General features: G+C 36.1%; 3 protein-coding genes across 7 annotated transcripts in view; all 3 read right to left on the bottom strand.

The window, feature by feature from the left end:
* Positions 1-311: 311 nt before the first annotated feature.
* LOC111875047 (anaphase-promoting complex subunit 15B) lies at positions 312-3,818 on the bottom strand. Its single transcript, XM_023871077.2, has 3 exons — positions 3,541-3,818; positions 1,924-1,983; positions 312-556 (listed from the first exon to the last, which is right to left on the bottom strand). Exons 1-3 carry the CDS (start codon positions 3,661-3,663, stop codon positions 383-385), a joined length of 357 nt encoding a protein of 118 aa, XP_023726845.1. The 5' UTR covers positions 3,664-3,818; the 3' UTR covers positions 312-382.
* Positions 3,819-5,913: 2,095 nt separating this feature from the next.
* LOC111875050 (synaptonemal complex protein 3) lies at positions 5,914-14,244 on the bottom strand. 2 transcript variants are annotated; one of them, XM_023871083.2, is made up of 4 exons: positions 12,157-14,244; positions 10,739-10,884; positions 8,927-9,040; positions 5,914-6,912 (listed from the first exon to the last, which is right to left on the bottom strand). In XM_023871083.2, the coding sequence occupies exons 1-4, from the start codon at positions 12,647-12,649 to the stop codon at positions 6,748-6,750; spliced, it is 918 nt and encodes a 305-aa protein (XP_023726851.1). In that variant the 5' UTR covers positions 12,650-14,244; the 3' UTR covers positions 5,914-6,747. The 2 variants fall into 2 exon arrangements, with proteins under 2 accessions (XP_023726851.1, XP_023726852.1); XM_023871084.2 differs by lacking the exon at positions 12,157-14,244 and adding an exon at positions 12,026-12,124.
* A 2,326-nt stretch (positions 14,245-16,570) lies between these two features.
* The window catches only part of LOC111875044 (phosphonopyruvate decarboxylase), a 21,733-nt gene continuing 18,698 nt past the window's right edge, over positions 16,571-19,605 (bottom strand). For all 4 annotated transcript variants that reach the window (XM_033755701.1, XM_023871069.2, XM_033755702.1 and 1 more), the window contains one exon: positions 16,571-16,966. In XM_033755701.1, coding sequence (XP_033611592.1) covers positions 16,778-16,966 — 189 coding nt within the window. In that variant the 3' untranslated portion in view covers positions 16,571-16,777. The remainder of the gene's footprint in view (positions 16,967-19,605) is intronic.

Below are 19,605 nucleotides of genomic sequence, written 5' to 3'. Positions count from 1 at the left end.
ATGATAATCCTGGGCAGCTCAGTTGGTATAATGATGATCTGCAGGGCAGATTACCAGGGTTTGATTGCTAATAGAGCAGACATTCTTCTCTTCTCTGCAGTGCCCAGACTAGTTCTGGGGCTCACCCAGCCTCCTACCCAACAGCTGACAGGCATTCTTTCCCTGGGGTTGAAGTTGACAACTCACCTCCATCTAGTCCTGGGATCAAGAGTGGAGCTATACCTCCACTCTTCCATATGTCTTCATGGTGTGGTACTTAATTTATTAAGAACAGGGAGAACTTTGGATAGAGAGAGAGACACACACACAAATACAATGACTGACTCACTTTATTAACCAGTTTATATACAACAGAATCTGTAACTACATGGTCTCAACCTGTTCATCTGACACCATGCCCCGCTCCTGATCCAAGACGGATGCTTACATCCACAGGAGAGTCTCGCTCATAGGTTACCTCCATGTCCAACTCTTCATCATCTTCATCATCATGGCTGTCACTGTCATCATCATTATCATCTTCTTCTTCATCATCTTCTTCCTCTTCTTCAAGATGCTGTAAAAATTGTTCATACCTTCAATTCTCATACACAATGTAAAGTCACATATCATCATCATATCATCATCAGCAGCAGCAGCAGCAAAAGTATTACTGAAAAAATTAATTTACATACTGAATGATGTATGCAGTCTGTAACTACTCAAAGGCTTACAACAGTGGTTACTGGAACTGTAGACAATGGTACTACATTGTCTTGAAAATCTAATGTGTTTTATAAGACAAATAATGAAACTCAAATCCTTCCTCAGAAAGAAAAAAGATGAGATATTAATGTGAGGGGAGAGGAAGTGCACATCCTGTGAAATCAGAGAAATGCAATACCTTGGAACTAAGTGAAATATTTTGATTCTGCAGACATACATTCCCTACATACTTTGATATATTTCAACATGGGACACAAAGATTCAGCTGATAAGAAAATACAAAAAAATTCCAATCTAAAAATAATGCATTTAGTTACAAATAAATTGATACTTAATGATTCTACCAATTCCCCAAAAGACAGTTTTACTTATGCTTTCTTAATCCCTTAGGGCACGTGGTAGCATAGTTGGTTGAGGCACTATGCTACAAGCCGGAAGGTCGCGGGATCAAATCCCGATGAGGTGGATTTTTTTCAATTTACCTAATCCTTCCAGCCACACTATGGCCCTGGGGTCGACTAATCCTCTAACAGAAATGAGTACCAGGAATATTCTTGGGGTAAAGGGCAGCCGGCACGTTAGGCTGACAAACTTACCGCCATCTGTGAGCCGATGGTCTACAAAATGTGGGACCCTCAACATCTAACAACCTTATGGACCTCCACGGCCTGATACAGGGATACCTTTACCTTTCTTAATCCCTTATTCATTATTACATTTTATTCCATCTTTCTTTCATTGTTTTATCAGTACACAGGAAGCATTCAATTGTTGTGATCTTGCTTCTCATTACAATGACCAAGTTTCATGCATGATTTATATGTGAAAGTTTTGTACTTTCAAAGACAAAAGCGTTTTTTTTATCTTTATCAACACTGAAATCAACAAGCTGTGACAGAAGTTAGTCTTCTCCTAAAAGTCCAAAATTTCCCATACATACAGAGCTTGCAACAAATTTCTCTTCTGGTAGTTTAAGAGACAGGAATCCTCTGTCTAAAACACATCGGTTAGGATCCTCTGTTAGTGAAGATAATTTCTTGACAGAGGAAACAATAAGGTCTAATTTAGATTTCTTAAGGACACTCAACTCACAATCACATACACTGTACAAATAATGAACTCTAACACTGATTTGAAACATCCAATAACGTGGCTACATCTTTTAAAATACATACAGATTAAAATGATAACTCCTTTATTCTATATCACTTCAAATACCTCTGAGGCAGATTTCCCGATAGGAATCAGGTCACAATCTTCTTGTGCTATACTGTTTATCTGGAAGGGAAACAAGGGAGACATTATTAGTTACAGCCAGAACATAATGAACCAGAAAAATTGAGTAAACTGTTTAGCAGTTAGTTGGGTGACAGGAGTTACATTTTCTGAAATGGCAATGATTTTTCCCTTCATTGTTGCATCTGCCTCCTATCGAGTGGGCACCAGAAAAATTTTTGCCAGAGATAAAGTACCCAGAGCATGAAGCTGATGACTCACCTCCTAATTCTGACATTAATATTATATAAAACTTTCCTCCACTTCCTCATACATATTTATGTTCTATAAGCACACAAATATGAGAGAATGGCTGAGCAATAATACTTCTGACTTGTATCTGGGAGGTTCCTGGTTTGAATCTTGGCAGGATACTGATTATTCTGAGGTCTTTTGTCATTTTCCTGTCCTTCCACACTAACACCAGAATAGTTCTTTACATTAGGCCATGCCTGCTTTGTTTCACATCCTTCTGAACTTACCATCTTCCATTCATTTAACACAATGTAGTCTTGAGTTACAAACAGTGCTGTCAATCTATAAACTCATACACACACTTAAATAGATGAAAACATCAATCCTTCTTTTACTGACACTAGCTCTGTCACAAACCGTTCTAAATAACTATACCAGTTACTGTATCGTAAAGATGTGCTGCAAGTTCTTAATAATAAATTTTATAAAAATATGCTTACTTAGGACTACTGCCAAAAAGACACTTTTACTATTTGCTATGCTATGTACGATATGCCCAAAGAGGTAAAAAACAAACAAAATATGAATATTCCTATTTTTGCGCTAACTTATGTATGCTTATGAGAATGAAACCTACAAGCAATGATATTTTAATATCAGGCATGTTTGCCGTTACAACTGTATTTATCTTTCAATAACAAGCCATCCATCGTTAAACAATTTAATATAAATAATCCATTTATATGGTCTTACATGTTTCGTTCCTTTGGGGCCACTTTCTGAGGTTTCAACAACAAAAGGAGTTTGCTTTATAATTGCTATGGATCTTTGTATAATGAGCTATTCAGGGATAACAATAGCATAGGTTACAACTGTACATGTTTGAGCATTATCAGTTAAAAGGTTTCTTGTTTCTATGCATCTTAAGATTGACATGTTTTTGTTGCTTCTTGTTTAATGTCTGGTTGTCCTTCTGGATCCCTGTGGTGTCAGTGTGCAGATGTCAGCCCCTTGATTTATTTTGTCCAATTTGTTACATTCTTATAATAATTACACGGATATTAACATAATTTTAAAACATGTTGGTACAATTTTTTATGTGGCGACACATAACCTGGTTTTGCTATGTGATTTTGATATAACGTTTTGTAAACTATACGTGACGTGCAGTCCCTAGGGATGAACTGCACTAGTTCTAAGAACGCAGTCGGATAATGGCTCCTAATGTTAAATTTATTTCGATTGGTTACAAAGCGAAATCTGGTTATCGCTTATTGCAGACACTAGCATGCAATCATCTCTCCTGTCACCAATGCACAACAAGCAATATTCAAAAATGCACTGTGCTACATATAGTATACTAACCCACGCCTGATGTTCTTGTTCCATCTGCAAAAGCTCACTTTCATCGTCGCAGGGTCTGTCAACACTAAACCACAGAGAATCTGTCGCTTTTGGCGTCAAACTAGGAAACAGAGGGACAGGCATAGTATCAAAACTTCGTATTCAACCAACAAACTTAAAACACAACCTTCTCTTCTTCACCCATAAACTGTTACATTAGAAATAAAAACACATGCAATCGTCATCTGCGCACACCACTACTGTCATTTGTCACGTCTTTTCGCCAAAAGAAAAAAAAAAACTCGTCGCATACCTACACCAATCACAATATATGTACCATCACATTTGTTTGAACCAATCACAGAACCTCTTATAAAGTAATTACATTTTGTGTTCCGTTGGCGGCAGATATGATATGTCGTGATCTGTTTTTGCAGGTGTTTGAAAGTACATATTTTATTTAAGATTTGAGGCTTTCACGGCGGTGACTATGAAGAAAGCAGTCTTCTGGGATTTGGCACCGTGTATATGTGGTGTTAACCGACGTTTCGGAGGAACGTATCGCCTCCATCTTCAGGGTAGAAGAAAAAATATATAAGAAATCTGCAAGCAAAGAGACCGTGAGAACCGGTAAAAGCAGACTGTGACAGACAGACAGACAGACAGACAGACAGACTGCTTTTACCGGTTCTCACGGTCTCTTTGCTTGCAGATTTCTTATATATTTTTTCTTCTACCCTGAAGATGGAGGCGATACGTTCCTCCGAAACGTCGGTTAACACCACATATACACGGTGCCAAATCCCAGAAGACTGCTTTCTACATATTTTATTGCTTATTCTCTGCTGATTGGTAAGTATGGATTTCGATTTTATGTCATTGTGAAACGTGAGTTGACGTTTACGCAAGAAGTTACATCTCCATATCAGACATATTATTTGTGTATATGAATCTTACACCTACTACACTGAATGAAATTAGAAATGTATAGAATTCTGACAAGCCTAAAAATATCTTGGCTATGATGACATTTCATCCGAATTATTAAAATCTTACATAGGCTAGGTGAGTATTCCATTCAATTATCTCTGTAATAACTGCATGGAAGTAAGTCTTCATAGTACTTGTGTTACAACATATTCTACATCTTTCAGTTTTGCCCAAAAAGGTTTGTAGAATGTCATGAAACTCGTAACTGTATCATGATTGTGTTATCATTTTGTATTACTTCTTGAAGTACGAAAGTTTGAATTATGTATGTATGTATGTATTTATTTCGTCTCTATAGATCATTGTTACATGATATAGGACAAGTCAGTATGCTCTGCCTCTGAGTGCTTTCCATCCAATAAAAGGAAATAATTAAAATTCTTCAGCTTTCCCATATATTATTATTATTATTATTATTATTTATTGTATTGTAAAGTATCTGACTTGTCCTATATCATGTGTAATGATCCATCGATATGAAGTAAAAAAATAGACTCCAGCACAGTATGTCTGCTTAATTCATGACGATAAGTTTGCACAGTAGACTAAACAGAGCACTTTATATGCATCCTGTTAAGAGTGAAGATGCAAGCAGTAGGTATCTCTAACACACTGGTACCTATCTATGAAAACCACAGGGATCACATCATAAGACCACAATCTGTAACTCACATTGACTTGACAATCATGACAGTTCTGAGTTCACTGTACATGAATGCAGTGGCACAAAAGAGTGTCAGTGCAAGACTAAGTGAAGAATAACTCTTTAACATATGTCAGATGTTTCAGTTGATCACATACTAGTAGTAGTGGTGTTATACAGTTCTTTTCATTTGCACTGCTTAAAGGTTTCTGTATACTGTATACTAATACATTTCTATTAAAACATTGCTTTTATAGCATAGATGAGTTCCTCTCCTATGTGGACAAGACTTAGTTCACATTAGGATCATATAATAATTTAAAAGTAAGAACAATTGAGCTTAGCTTAACACACACTAGGAGTGTATACTGCGTAACTCTTTTCTTGCAGGAAACAGGATGCCATGTGCTGGAGAAAACACAGCAGGGACTATGGGATATTTAGCCGAGGCGGTGGGAGTGGTGCTGCTAGAAACCAGTGTATCTGGGAGGTCTTGTGACCGGCCAATTCGATCAAGGTTTTCCGTGGTTTTCCTTGGTCCCAGAGCAAATGCTGAGTTGGTACCCAAATTCCACGTTGCACTGCATGCTTCACATGCAGCCCCCTCCCCCCCAATAGTAACATGAAACTTATTATACTATAACTACACAAGAATGACATGTCTTATATCATGTATAATGATCCGTGGACACAAAATAAATGGAATGGAATGGAAAAGTAACATTATATGCCTTGGAATAAATTTAAAACAAACTGATATACTGTGTATCAAGATTTCAGCTGAATTTTACTAATTCAGAAGTGAAAGAACTCTTAACACTGCTTATTGATTGATACAAGATATTCTGTGGTAGTTTTTATTGAATTTATTAAAATGTAAAAGAGTAATATTGATAACCCACAAGTGAACATAACTCACATTTCAAGTTTCAATTCTTGCTCTTGTTTTATCTTTAAGTTCAATTAACACAGACTGAAATTATAAATACATACACTAGTTAATCTGAGGTAACATAAAATACATTAACATAGAATAAATGTCTGGTTTTTAAACTACAAAATATTAATGTTACACAGAGCATTTAAAAAACTGAGCTTATTCAATGTTAAAGATTTGTGATGAACAAACTGTATCAAAGATAAGAGAAAGATTGGTATTACTTCAACAATTCTGTGAATACTGACACTATTTTATATTGGCATTTATAAGGGAAACTGGGCTAATTATTTACTTTTATAATTAAACTTAACTAAAATTATGACAAACAATAACATTATTTAATTTTCATACCCAAGAATGGGTAACGATATATTTTATTACAACATGTTTAATGCCTACTGGAATCATTCGAAACAGCAAATATTTTACACGAAACTATGAACTCATCAGCATATTATGAAACATCCTTGTTTCTAAAACGAATGTAGAACAGTTTCTGGATTCCTTTATGAAAAAAATATTGTGTTATATGATGAAAGCGTTCTTTCCCATTCTGATGAATAGAAATAGTTAAAAATCAGAACGTATTGCTCCAAGACTGAATGTGTTAACATCATGTAGTTTTGCTAATTGCTGTGGAACTTCAATTGCTATGTTATATGAATGACACGCTTCTCTTTAAGGCCTCTTGCATTTGTGCTACTTCCACTTTCTGGTTGTCTACCACCATCTTCTTCTGCAGCTCATTAAGTTCCCTTCGAAGCTCCTGCAGCATACTAAGACACTGGTCATTCTGCTTGGCTTCCTCCTGTAAGAAATTCTGAGCAAAGGCAATTAGTAAACTGTGTATACTTCTTAATCTGAGATGCTCACAGTGGTGAATATTAAGATCAGAATCTCCTGGAATGCAATGTCATGGTATGCAAGTACCAACATTAATTAGCAGACTGCTTCATGGCATCACATACCAGATTACCGTAATCTTGTTATGTATACTTTATTACTTTACTCTCCAAGAATGCAGACCACTTTACAAACACAGCATTTATCAATTTAACTCAAGCTTCTACAAAGCAACTGATTTCATGGTGCTGCAATATTAAGTGTCTCAACTGTGTGTGGGTACGGGAATCTGTCCAGACACTTCAGGAATTGCAATATTTTCATACTTCTATCTTCCAAGTTGTTGCCTTAGTTTTCCTCACAGCCACTGATATACATAAACACATTTTAACTAAAGATTATCTACCTTCAGGAGTTCATTATATTAAAGCAACGGAAGAGTCACATTTTTACACGATATAAAAATAACCATATTCAACAAATCTGCATATTCTTTAGATATCTCAAAATAACAAAATGGAATTAGTTAAAAAGATTTAATGTCAACTGATCCTGAATCATAATTGAAATTATATACAGGATTACATCTGTTGACAGATATGTAAACAAAATCAAATTTGCACCCAGTGACACTGTACAGCCTTCAACACCGTTAATGTGATTGGAACTGGCAAAAGTCTCTCGGCTGTCAAAGTGTGCTAGTGGGTTCAAACCTCCTGGTAATGATTGCACTTGACTAAAACTCTACATCTTCATAAAATCATACTGTACACTGTTGTGATGTTGTTTACATGATGTTCTTGTTTATAGCTGTACTGTCATGCAGAAAGGGATTTTGCATATAATTTAAGATTTATAATGGTGAAGCTATATATCCACCCCCCATATGTCTTTACCTTTACCTTCTTACCTTAAAGATATACACAGGTTTAACTGATTACAGTAGCCAAACAGAAGTCCCAAATTACACAGAAAATCTCTTACTGAATGAGAGCACAACATGCAGAATAAACAAATTTAATGAGTTCACAGTTGCACAGTTTTATCCAAGCACAGACTACCAGCAGGTTTTCAGTATGTGATGGCCTCTAAGTTGAATCACAGTGTGAGTAAGTTCTATCAAGTACAAAGGCAACTAATGAGTTTTAAATGTGATGATTTGTTGTGACAATATAACTGCAGTACTACTGTTTTAGTATCACACAAACTAGGGTACCTGATGGTCTCTGGGTAAGACATCAGGCTCATTCAGTGAGCTCTGAGTTTCAGCCCTGGTCAGATCTATGTGGACTGCCCTCCTTACATATTGAAACCTTCACCTTTACCAAAGAAAACACTTTGAGAATGTGAATACCAGCCCTTCTTGACCCCTGTAGTTTGAAGCAGACATAAACCTGTAGGTCCCTTCTGCTGACCACCACTTTCATAACAGAATCTGCCCTGTTGGAGTCTCCACCTCAGAAATGGATTCTAGACCTTTGACTAGGTGACAAAAGTCAGAAATGTAAACAGAGACTACAGCTGGAGTTACTAGACAAACCACATCTCAGGCACCTGAAGGTGACTAATTTTTAGTCGCAATGCATCATGCATCAATTTTTATTTGCGTGTTGATGGTAGTACAGAAAAATATATTATGGAACAACACATAATGCTCTGATTTAAATTAATTCCTCCTGAAGATAAAAATAAATAAATAAAGATGTGCTTGCACATACTAATGAAGGAGAATTATAAAATTCACTATGTTGAAAACTCTAAGACTTTTTAAACACTATAGCTTTCCTAAGAAACTGGCTTTATGCCAGAGTTTATTTTACACAGAATGCAATTTGACATACTTGATCACAACTATCAGTCTGTAAACCAGTAATGGTCCATTATGACACTGAGGTGGTCTGTAAATTTAAATATGCATTGCTTAATATTTAAAAAAGTTCACATAAATTCTATCTTATTCCTGATTCCTGCAAAGCATTACAACTACCTACCTTCTGATATGATTCATGAATTTGGCGAAGATATGCTAATCTTTGAAGTTGGGAAGTACGGTTCTGTTGGATTATTTTGATTTGCTTTTGCACAATTTTAATCATTTTTTCTTCCTGGAACAAAACAAGTCAACAGTCTGAATTAATCAAACTTGTATACTGTAACAAAGCCTTCCCTATACTCAGATGTAACTCATGCAGACATATGGGAACCATGAGGGTTGCCTTATCTCCAGGAAAAGAATTCTAACACCACTGCGTAGAATGCTGGGTGAGCCCCCCCCCCCTTCTAATTTGTTATAATTGGATTGACAACTTGCACTTTTTTGCAAAAGGCCTTATTCATTATTTTATATTTTTATGTGTTTTATTTACTGACAACTTGTATTTTTTTCCAAGAGGCTTGATTTATTATTAATTTGTACTTTAGATATTACATATTACATTTAATGTGTATCTGTATTCTACTGCATGTGACTCTTTGTCTCTGACATGATATATGACAATTTTTTATATCCAGCCCTACGGGGTGACTGTTGGATCAAAGAAATGTATTTTAATAATAATAATTACATACATACATATATGGCACTGAATACAGAATTTCTCGAACTCTTTCAGTGGAAACGAATTTGGACTGTCCAGTTCATAGCCATTTACTTTAACTGAAACAACTTTATGTGGATGGTGGAAGTTTAACACCACTAAAGCCTGCCATTCAACATGGGCAACAACCACTTCCATGCACTTCTCATTCTTGCTGTTTCCTAAGATCCATCAAATGTTAATCTCCCATCTCCTTTTCAGTCTTCAAAATTACTGTTTTACAAAAAAGTTCACAACCAGTATTCTGAATGTATTCTTGTCTTTCCATCCAAGCTACACAATTTCCATGATTTTCCTACCCTAACAATACTTGGTGATCTGCAGAAATGATGAATTTCCCACATCATCTCCTTTGGGTCCAAAAAATTTCCTCTACACTTTCCTTTAAAATATTTCTAACTTACATTCTCATCTAAAGAAAGAAGATATGTTGCACAGCCACACTGGTAATATTTTTAGCTGGCTTTGACATCAACATGTCCATTTCAACTCTTGAGCCACTTACTGAATTTCACATAAAATGGTATGGACATTATGCTACACAAAACGTGTACTTTTTTGCTTCCTTACTTTCAAATAGCAGCAACATGTTGGAAATATGAAGTTGTGAGCTAGGAGCAGCATTAGTGCCATCCAATATAGGGTCTTGAAACTCCATATAGTAATAGATTTTCAAAGAATATAACACATTTGTCAGGGTAATTATTTACTGTAGTATGTAAAGCAACAGAGTCAGTATAGACACAGGATACAGGCTGAATTGCTAGGGTTCAATTTCTGGCATGGGCAAGAGATTTTTCTGTTCCATAGTGTCCAGATGGACCAAGGGGTTCATCCAGACTCCTATTCGACAGGTACTGGGACTCCTTCCCTTGACATAAAGTGATCGGGGCATGAAGCTGACCAGTCGCCTCCACCTAATGCAAAGGTCAGAAATGGTGGAGCTATACATCTGCTCCCACACGTCTTCATGGTATGGTGCTTAATTAATTAAACACTTTACCTTAGAATGTAAAGCAACAAAACAGGTAATGCATGGAAACTGTCAACAATTATAAACATAGTGGTGCACATTCATTTTCTTTTTGCCATGATATGCCAACATTTTTACAATTATTACCTATTTTGAATGGATGCCACACCTAAATGTACAGTTATTAAATTTCTTAAATCAGTGCTATCCATTCAATATATGTGACTACTCACATTGTCTTTGGAATGAGCTAAATCTACATTCCACTGTTCCAGAACAGAGTTAACATTCCTGCACATCTCTTCATGATGATGCATTCTTGCTTCAGACTGACATTGCAGCATTTCCTTTATTCTGGTTTCATTTGCTTTCATTGCACCTAGGGGAAATTTGTCATCTCAATTGGTTGTAAGTAATTTTGTATATTACATCCTATTCTAGTAAAAATATCAGGGTTGTATTGAGGTGGTGAGAGGAATCATCTGCCTTCAGGATAGAAGAAATGACTCAGGTTTTTCTGAAAATAGGTTCCTTTGTACCAGATTACAACAGTGTTACAACCCAGAAGACAATATTCATAACATTTGCCACTGTGAGAACCCCAAATATCACAAAAGTACAGAAGGCTGTGAAATACTGTATTTACAATGTGAAGGTTTGAATCAGATTGTAAGTAAACTATATCATTTTTCTGGACATCCTTTGTATAAACCATCCTATTTTTGTTTGTTCATTCATTCTTTTCCACTTCTTTAAATAACTAACTACCTTTCATACATTATGTTTTTAGACAGTAAATAAGAAAACAAAAGATTCTGGATTGAATCTTGAAATTAAATTCTAAACATTGCTCTAACACAAATATATTCTAGTCTTATAGGAATTAAATATCTAGTGAAGTGTATTAAATGTATTTTATAACCAATTAAATAATTTTGTGCTGCATCACCAAGAATAATTATATAAGTACTCATTGCAGTAAATATTATTGTATACTGAAGACAGGTCAGCAAGTTCCTTTAAAACATTGGAATCTTTCTAAGAAATTACATGGTGTCATATCCCAGGAAATACATACTTAAGTAATATTTCAGCAAAACTAATGGTGAATTAAAATAAAATACAAACACCCACAATTTTTCTTTTATTTTTTACTGTTTACATTTGCCAGATTAAGTCTTGTAATCTTATATAACCCACTTCACTACTTTGCTTATTTATGCCGCTTAAAATAATTCTAACAAGAAACTGTAATCTTAAAAATGCTAGAGAACTGTCTAATTGTTTCCACCTGATAAGTTACTCAGACTTGAAATTCCCCACATTTTATGAAACCCAAATATTCCTTTCCATTTTCACAAGATACAACAGTAGACATTATGTTGAATTTGGTTAAACTAGTCACATCTTCACATCATATTTCATTAATATCCATTTTAATATTATCCACCTATAAACACCTATGACTTCTTCACACTTTTGGCAAATATATTTTGTGCTACATGCTCCAACTGACTCACTGCAATAGTGCTGGATGAAAAGTCCAAAGCATTATGTGAATTAATTCAAGATTAATAATTCTGTTTTCAGTTTGGCGTAAAAAATTACGTTATGTTCATCACATTCAAGAATAACCAAGTCTTGAACCTACCTGCACTGTATTGTTCCAGTTGCTGTTTCTTGGCTCGCAGAGCTTTATTAACATCTGCACCAAACATATCCAGAACTTTCCGTAAATCATTTCCTAAATCAGTATTTGTATTATTGGCAACTGCACAATAAGTTCCTCCAGACTTCGTGTCTGTTTCGTATTTGCTGATTCTGTTCGATTTCATAAGTGACTTTGCTCCATTTTTCATAGGAAATTCATCTTCGCATAATTCCGGTGAGCTTATGAATTCCTCAGTTTCTTGCATAATTTTTACCTTCTTAGAAGAGGCTTTAGGCATGATTATTAAATGGTTTATATTACTTAATTGACACAGAAATTGCACCTTACTTAAATGCGGGAAGAATGGTAATAACTCACTTCGGAACGAGCGCGTTTCTTCGTAATGCTTCCACTTCCGTCTCTTGCAGCTGATTTCGATTGATACTTGTTTGGGTACTCTCCACAAATTTTCGGAATAACAGCATGCATACATAAGATTTATACCTTCGTTTGTATATAGTTAATATTATGATAAGATCAAGAATTCTAACGGAAGAATAATCCAGATTCGTGATTAATTTTTAACCAGTGGCATCGTCTGATGCATTCCTAGTGAGGCTTATTACTGTTTCTGTTGTAAATAACAGTCCACGACAGGTACAAGTAATTGTTTCGTGTTTGACTTACTTGACTTGTAATAATTTATAATGCTGAAGGGTCGTTACGTGTCAATGATTAAAGGAATGTGTTCAGAACAGAACGTTTTACAGCTGTCAATAATGACAAAGACAGAAATAAAATACAAAAAACACGGCTGGAGGGAGCTACGAGTATTCTCCCTGGATGAATTGTAGGTCCTTGAAATTTTAGAACATTGGAAATTCTCTCGTATAAATACTTCAGGAAATGTAACAACGTTTCAACAAGGGATTTGATAGCACAGTAGTGTGGCGATAATTTAGTATCCGCAGGGAAACAAACAGAAGCTTCAATATTATTCACATTGCAACGTCAATAAACAATCATAGTATCTGAATTCTAAGTTTTCATGGGGGATAAGGGCGAAGGCATATCAAGGAAACTGGCAACCGCAACGCAACCGCAATTTCCGAGAATTCTTATCAGCCTGTGCTAAACACACGTTATTGAATGGAGCATCGCACATCGAGGAAATGGCAGTGCAGTTAAGGCAGAAGAAGAAACCCTTCCTTCCTCTGCACTGACATAAAATTGATTCAGATAAGTTTCTCAGCATTCACAAACATAATCTCTTTGGTTAAAAGATAAAAAAGAAGAAAGATTCGATTAACTTATGTATTTTAGTACAATGCTCTATTACAGTATGACTTTGAATCATATAATAAAATTATTTATATATACATATAATACCCCTTGTTTATTCATTCAGTAGATTTATATAACTTTGATATCTCGCGGACTTGATAAATATCAACGCATATCAGTAAATTTATGCATGTGAATTTCGTGTTTCTTTATTACAAGGGCCGAGATCGACAGTCTTAATTATTCCCTGTCGAATGAACCTACACTGAGTAATTGACCTTGCAGGATTTGATGTTCTTAAAGAGGTTACAACGAAAAATGCTGTCTTTTGAGATGTAACACCGTGTAGTCCCGGAGAAGTTCACCAACGTTTAGAGGAACATATTTCAAAAATCTTCAGGGTAAAAAGTAAGCCAAGCAAGTAACAGCAAGAAGCAGAGCCCACTTATTACTGGTTGCTTTTTTGGCTTACTAGACGTTCCCTGACATTTTGGAGGAACATACTGCCTCAGTATTCGAGGTCAAAGTGCAAGCCACGGAAATAACCAGCAAGGAGCAGAATGTTGAGGTTGCTTCTTGTTGATTACTTCCTTGGATTACACTTCAACCCTGAAGATGGAGGCTGTACTTTTTCCAGAACGTCTGTTAACTTAACCGAGGCATGTGCTAGCATGGTTGGGGCAATGCTACAAGCCGGAATATAGTGGATTCGATTTCTGATGAGGCCATTGTGTTTTTCAATTGACCTAATCTTTCCAGCCGCACTATAGCCCTGGGCTTTACACAACCTCTAACATAAATTACTACTAGGAATCTTCCTGGGGGTAAAGGGCAGCTGGCACATGAGGCTGGCTGACAACCTCACCACCATGTGTGAGCTGATTATCTAGAAAATGTGGAAGCCGCGATGTCTCACAACCCTGTGAGCCTTCATGCCTTGTTACAGAGATAGCTTTAATTGGGCTACGCCATACCTCCCAGAAGAGAGTATTTTTCATGTTACGGTGTTGTTAACTTTCATATTTGCTACCGATTTCTTTGTTATCGGGATTGAATATTGATTATATGTTGTATCGACAGATCTCTCATACTCCTAAAGACATTAGTTCAAATTCTTACTGCACTCTATGCAATGACTTGTACCACATTATACCTGCTTCGAAGAGTTACTTTAATTATGTGCTCCCAAGGCATCCCAGTTACTGATGAAAGATATCACATAGTTGCTTATCTTAACAGACGATGATACAGTTGCTATATTGACACTATTGGTGGATTAAAAATAAGGCACGTAAGGTTAAAGAGCCACTGCCACGAACTCAGTCATAAGAAGCTTACCTACTATTCCATTTACAGTTTCCCCACACACACACACACCCAGCCAAAGCATTCCTTACAGAGGAATGAATACTTTTGTATTACTTAGCTACTTATTTTCAGTCCTATTAAAGCAGCTTTCATAAATGTTTCAATGACTGGTTACCCCGTCACATTACATTCACTTGTTATTAATAAAATATGCTGTAGTCTTACACAGCTATCCTCATGTTTATTATTTATCATAAGTCATAAGGAACAAACTTTGCTTATACCAGAAAGTTGTATAATAAATAGTCATTACTGAACACCAAAACTGTCTTTTAACTGATATTTGTTATTTTTCCATTTATGTTATTACATTTTGTTTGGTGACTTTGTTTTCCTCTTCTTTGGCAAAGATACTACTGCTCAAGCACTCTAAATTAGTCTATGTATCTGTCTTTATTCCTGTTGCTCCCACTTGGAGCATAAGGCATCTGTGAAATGCTATTTCACTTCAGTTTCTCAGACAGCTGGTAGGACACCTTGGACAGGGGATCAGCCCACTGCAAAGCCACTACCCATACAGGACAACACAAATGCAGAATAAACGCAGATAAGCGTCCATGTCTTGAGAGTGGGATTCGAACCCACAATTCCAGTGTTCAAGCAGGTGAAGACATTTCATGCCTGAGACTGCACAGCCACTGTGATCAGCTGCCAAATCAGTACTGGTATGTTAAAGTGGATGTTAATGAAACAAGGCAGATTAGTGAAGTACAACAGTTATTTATGTGAGAAATTCAAGTTTCTTCCCATAAAACAAAGTAGGCTTTCTTATTGGAGGGTGATTAACAGATATTGTGGTATTCATGATATATTTAGGTAACATACATTTTTAACACACATCAAATTACAGAAACTGTTGGGTACAATGCCTGAATAGAAAGCAAAATACAGTTATTCTAAAAGAAGATTTCCATTACAAATTGAGAGGGAGAAGAGACCACTGATTTCATCTGTTCAGTGAAGAAGTAGTAGTATATAATCCAAAAATGAAACACAGTTTAGCTCATGGCCTAGTGTGCTGGACTTCGTGTGTATATGATGCTATGGCAGAATCCCAGATTAGTCACATTTTGTATTTTTGCTTGCAGTTATAGGTATGTTACAGAATGTGTCCCTCTAACTACAGAACTTATGGACAAATCTATCTGAAATAGATAGTAATGATCTGGCACTGGAAAATACCACATACTTTTAAAATCTCTGCCTTCAGTGAAGTCTGAGATAACAATTTGCATATTCAAACACACATGTTTAAAAGAAGGTTAACACTATTTTGTCTAATGCAATGGAACAGTTATGGTCACACAAAATATTTGATTATGTCATCCATAACTAATGGACCATAGCAAATTTGGAAAGAAACTATAACTTTGCCTGTGGTTCTGTATGGGTGTGAAACTTTGTCTCTAACACTAAGGGAAGAACACACACAGGGTGTTTGAGAACAGGGTGCTGAGGAGAATATTTGGACCGAAAGGGAATGATGTGACAGGAGGTTGAGAAAACTGCATAATGATGAGCTTCTCTTCACTGAGCATAATTAGAATGATCAAGTCAAGGAGGATGAGATGGGCAGGGCATGTAGCACGAATGGGAAGAAGAGGGATGCATATAAGATACTGGGGGAAAGCCAGAAGGAAAGAGACCACTAGGACAACCAAGATATAGGTGGGTGAATAATATTAAAATGGATCTTAGACAGATAGGATGGGATGGTATGAATTAGATTGATCTGGCTGAGGATAGAGACAAGCAGAGGGCTCTTGTGAACATGGTAATGAACCTTTGGATTTCATAAAATATTGGGAAGCTCTTGAGTGGCTGCACAACTGGCAAGAAGGGCTCATATCCATGGAGTTAGGTAGATAATTCTCTATTTCTTTGTACTTAGAGTTTAAAACCGTACTGATTTTAAAGCTGTAATTACTTACAAAATAAGTTATTCAATGATAAACTGATTTAGGATAAACTATTCATATGCATTTAATGATAAAAAATTCATGAAATCTGCTTTGTTTTGAATGGGTGAACGTGTTGGTCGACCAAGATCCTTTCTGCTACCTGGACACACTCTTATTTCCAACATGGCTGGGCCATAAGTTTCCTGAAGCCACTGGACTCCAGTCATCAAATCATCTACAGTCACTGCTACTTTTCCCTGAAAGTTTAACATTTATAATTAGACGGACCTTTTATAAGAAACAGAAATCTCATGATGAAGATTTTTCACATGCTGTGCTGTTGGGCGTACAGAGATACTTGTCTTACTGGAGTTATAATGTAAATAAATAAGTCAGCAATGTAATGTTTATCCAGTCTTTGTGTTGCATTGGTGGAATACTTAGCAAGAAAAAACAGCTTTTCAGAAGAGTTCATAATTTCTGACCTTATGTAAATATATGAATTACTTAAATATTGGAATATAGAACATTTATTTATATCAACACCCACCATTTTGTTAACAAACAAAAGAAAACTCCATGGCTTGTAGTCTTCAAGCAAACTATACCAACCAGCAGATAGAGGGTGCTGTGTGGAAAGTACAATGGATCCCCACAGCCATTAATCTCGGTTTTCTAGACCGGAGCCACTGTTTCCTTGAAATAGCTCCTCAATTATCCTCACAAGGCTGAGTGAACCCCGTTCCAGACCCACTACTTCTCAGTAAATCTGGTAGTGCCGGGAATCGAACCCGGCTACAGATCCAGGAACTTTGACCACCACACCACAGCCGTGTTACTAAAAATAAAATTGTTCTTCTTTAAAACAAAGGAGTTGAAAAAATGTGATTTTTTTTTGGCAACAACTAAAAAATTGTCACTGCTGACTCCTGACTAGCTATCACTATTGTCACAGTTTGCATCCAGATCAAAATCATGTAATAATGACTAATTTCTCTCAACACAAACAATACTAAACTTTCTGTTGTCTGTCATCTTAACATAATTAACTTTTAATTTTAGTGTTTCTGTACTTATATGTATACCATCTACACAGTAAACACTAGAAGTACTATGAGTTCAAAGATTCTACAATAATAACATTTCTATGGCTGACAGTAATATAAAAACTTACTGAAAACTCACGTGTAAAAGGGCAATTTTGTGACAGTGGTCTCAAGGAAAACACTGTCAAGGGCAAATTAGTGGGTAGGTGGGCCTCAAAGTATGAAGTGGTATGACCTCATCAGACATAATCATTGCAGGACTTTGTTCATTTTGTCTTCTTTTAAGTATCTGATGTGTTTTATAAGTTTGCTGTTGAAGGGATTCCTGTTAGGGATATGACATAACTTGATTCAGAGCCATAACCTCCTATTTAAAGAAAGTTCTACTTAGATGCAGAATTATAATATATTTTGTAAATGCACTTTTCTTTCTCGGGCACCTGAGCTAATGAACTGATAAACTAATTGCAACTCTCAAAGTCATAAATAATAAATATAAATTCAGTCCACACCCTCTCACTCTATTTTTCAAAATCAATTTTAATATCATCTTCATTTCAAGATTTTCATTGGCAATGAGAGAAGCATCAAGGCAAGCGAGATATATAAAATCATAGACAACTGACCTGTAAAATATGGGTACTCCTAGCTGAAGATGTACGTATTTATGGAGCATATGCTACTATAAGGTATGATAGAAAGATTAATGCTGCAATAATATTTTCAGTTGAGACCAACTTAGAACTGGATCAAAGTGAAATTTCACATCCTAACTGCTTTACTCCTAAGATAAGAACACTTAGGATTTACTGGATTGGCCCCAGAGTCATGCTACATGTGATGATGATGATAAGTATTAGTATCGAAGTTATATGAGCAGAGCACCACCACGAAGAAGCCGATTTTGTTCCTAAACATGCCTGGATTAAGAGAGGCTGATATTCTATAAAGTAATTACCTCAAAAAGGTGGCTATGAATATAATTCATACACAAAAAGTTGTTGAATAGTCCTACTAGGCAGAATGTGGCAACCCAGGGTGGGGTTGGGGGAATAAAATTGCATTAAGTGAATTAGAAATCTTTAAACCTGTGGAAGAAATATATATACACAAGAGCAAACAGCATTTAAACCTAAGAACAGAAAAAGTAGAATAGTTTATTTAATAGTGCTGATAGTAACTCAAGTTGTAAAGTCAAATTATACATGATTAGTTAATAATAAATTGGAAGATCTAGAAGGAACTGGTTATGGCCCAACTGAGGTTCTAGCCAAACATTTGTCTGGAAGGACTGAGTAGAAACATGAGGAACCTCAGTCAGGACAGTTAATATGTCGACCAAGGTTCAAAATGACCAACTCCTGAATACAAGTCAGAAGTGTTACTGCTTGAGTCGACTTACTCAGAAAGAAGTAGAATTCTGCAGAATGTAATAAATTATCACCCTGAAAGGCATGGATATATGGGTTTGGCTAATCCTTGCAATGCCCTTCTCAAAAAAAGTAAAATTTGTAATAAATTTACAAATATGAAGACAGAAATGTTACTGCAACATTCGTACTTCCAGTTACTACTGGTATGGCCCTCTTCATTCATTCATCAGTAATCTGTCAGACAACAGGTCCACAGTCTCTTCCAAAACAGTTCCTCTACTTGATGCGATCTTCTGTTTTTGGAAAGAGACTATCCAGGAAAAGTGATAATGTGGTAGTTTTTCCATTTGCTTTCCACATCGCAGTACAACAGCCGTTCAAACCACTCTGGTCACGCCTGTTGCTATACGAACTTGAACCATCTCGAGCATCATTTGCTCTGTGCTTCAAGTCGCTGCTGATGACGCTGCTTCCGGC

The sequence above is a fragment of the Cryptotermes secundus genome, unplaced genomic scaffold (genome assembly GCF_002891405.2).
Source record: "Cryptotermes secundus unplaced genomic scaffold, Csec_1.0 scaffold1491, whole genome shotgun sequence".
Classification (NCBI taxonomy): Eukaryota; Metazoa; Arthropoda; class Insecta; order Blattodea; family Kalotermitidae; genus Cryptotermes; species Cryptotermes secundus.
This window is presented reverse-complemented; position numbering and strand designations above follow the sequence as displayed.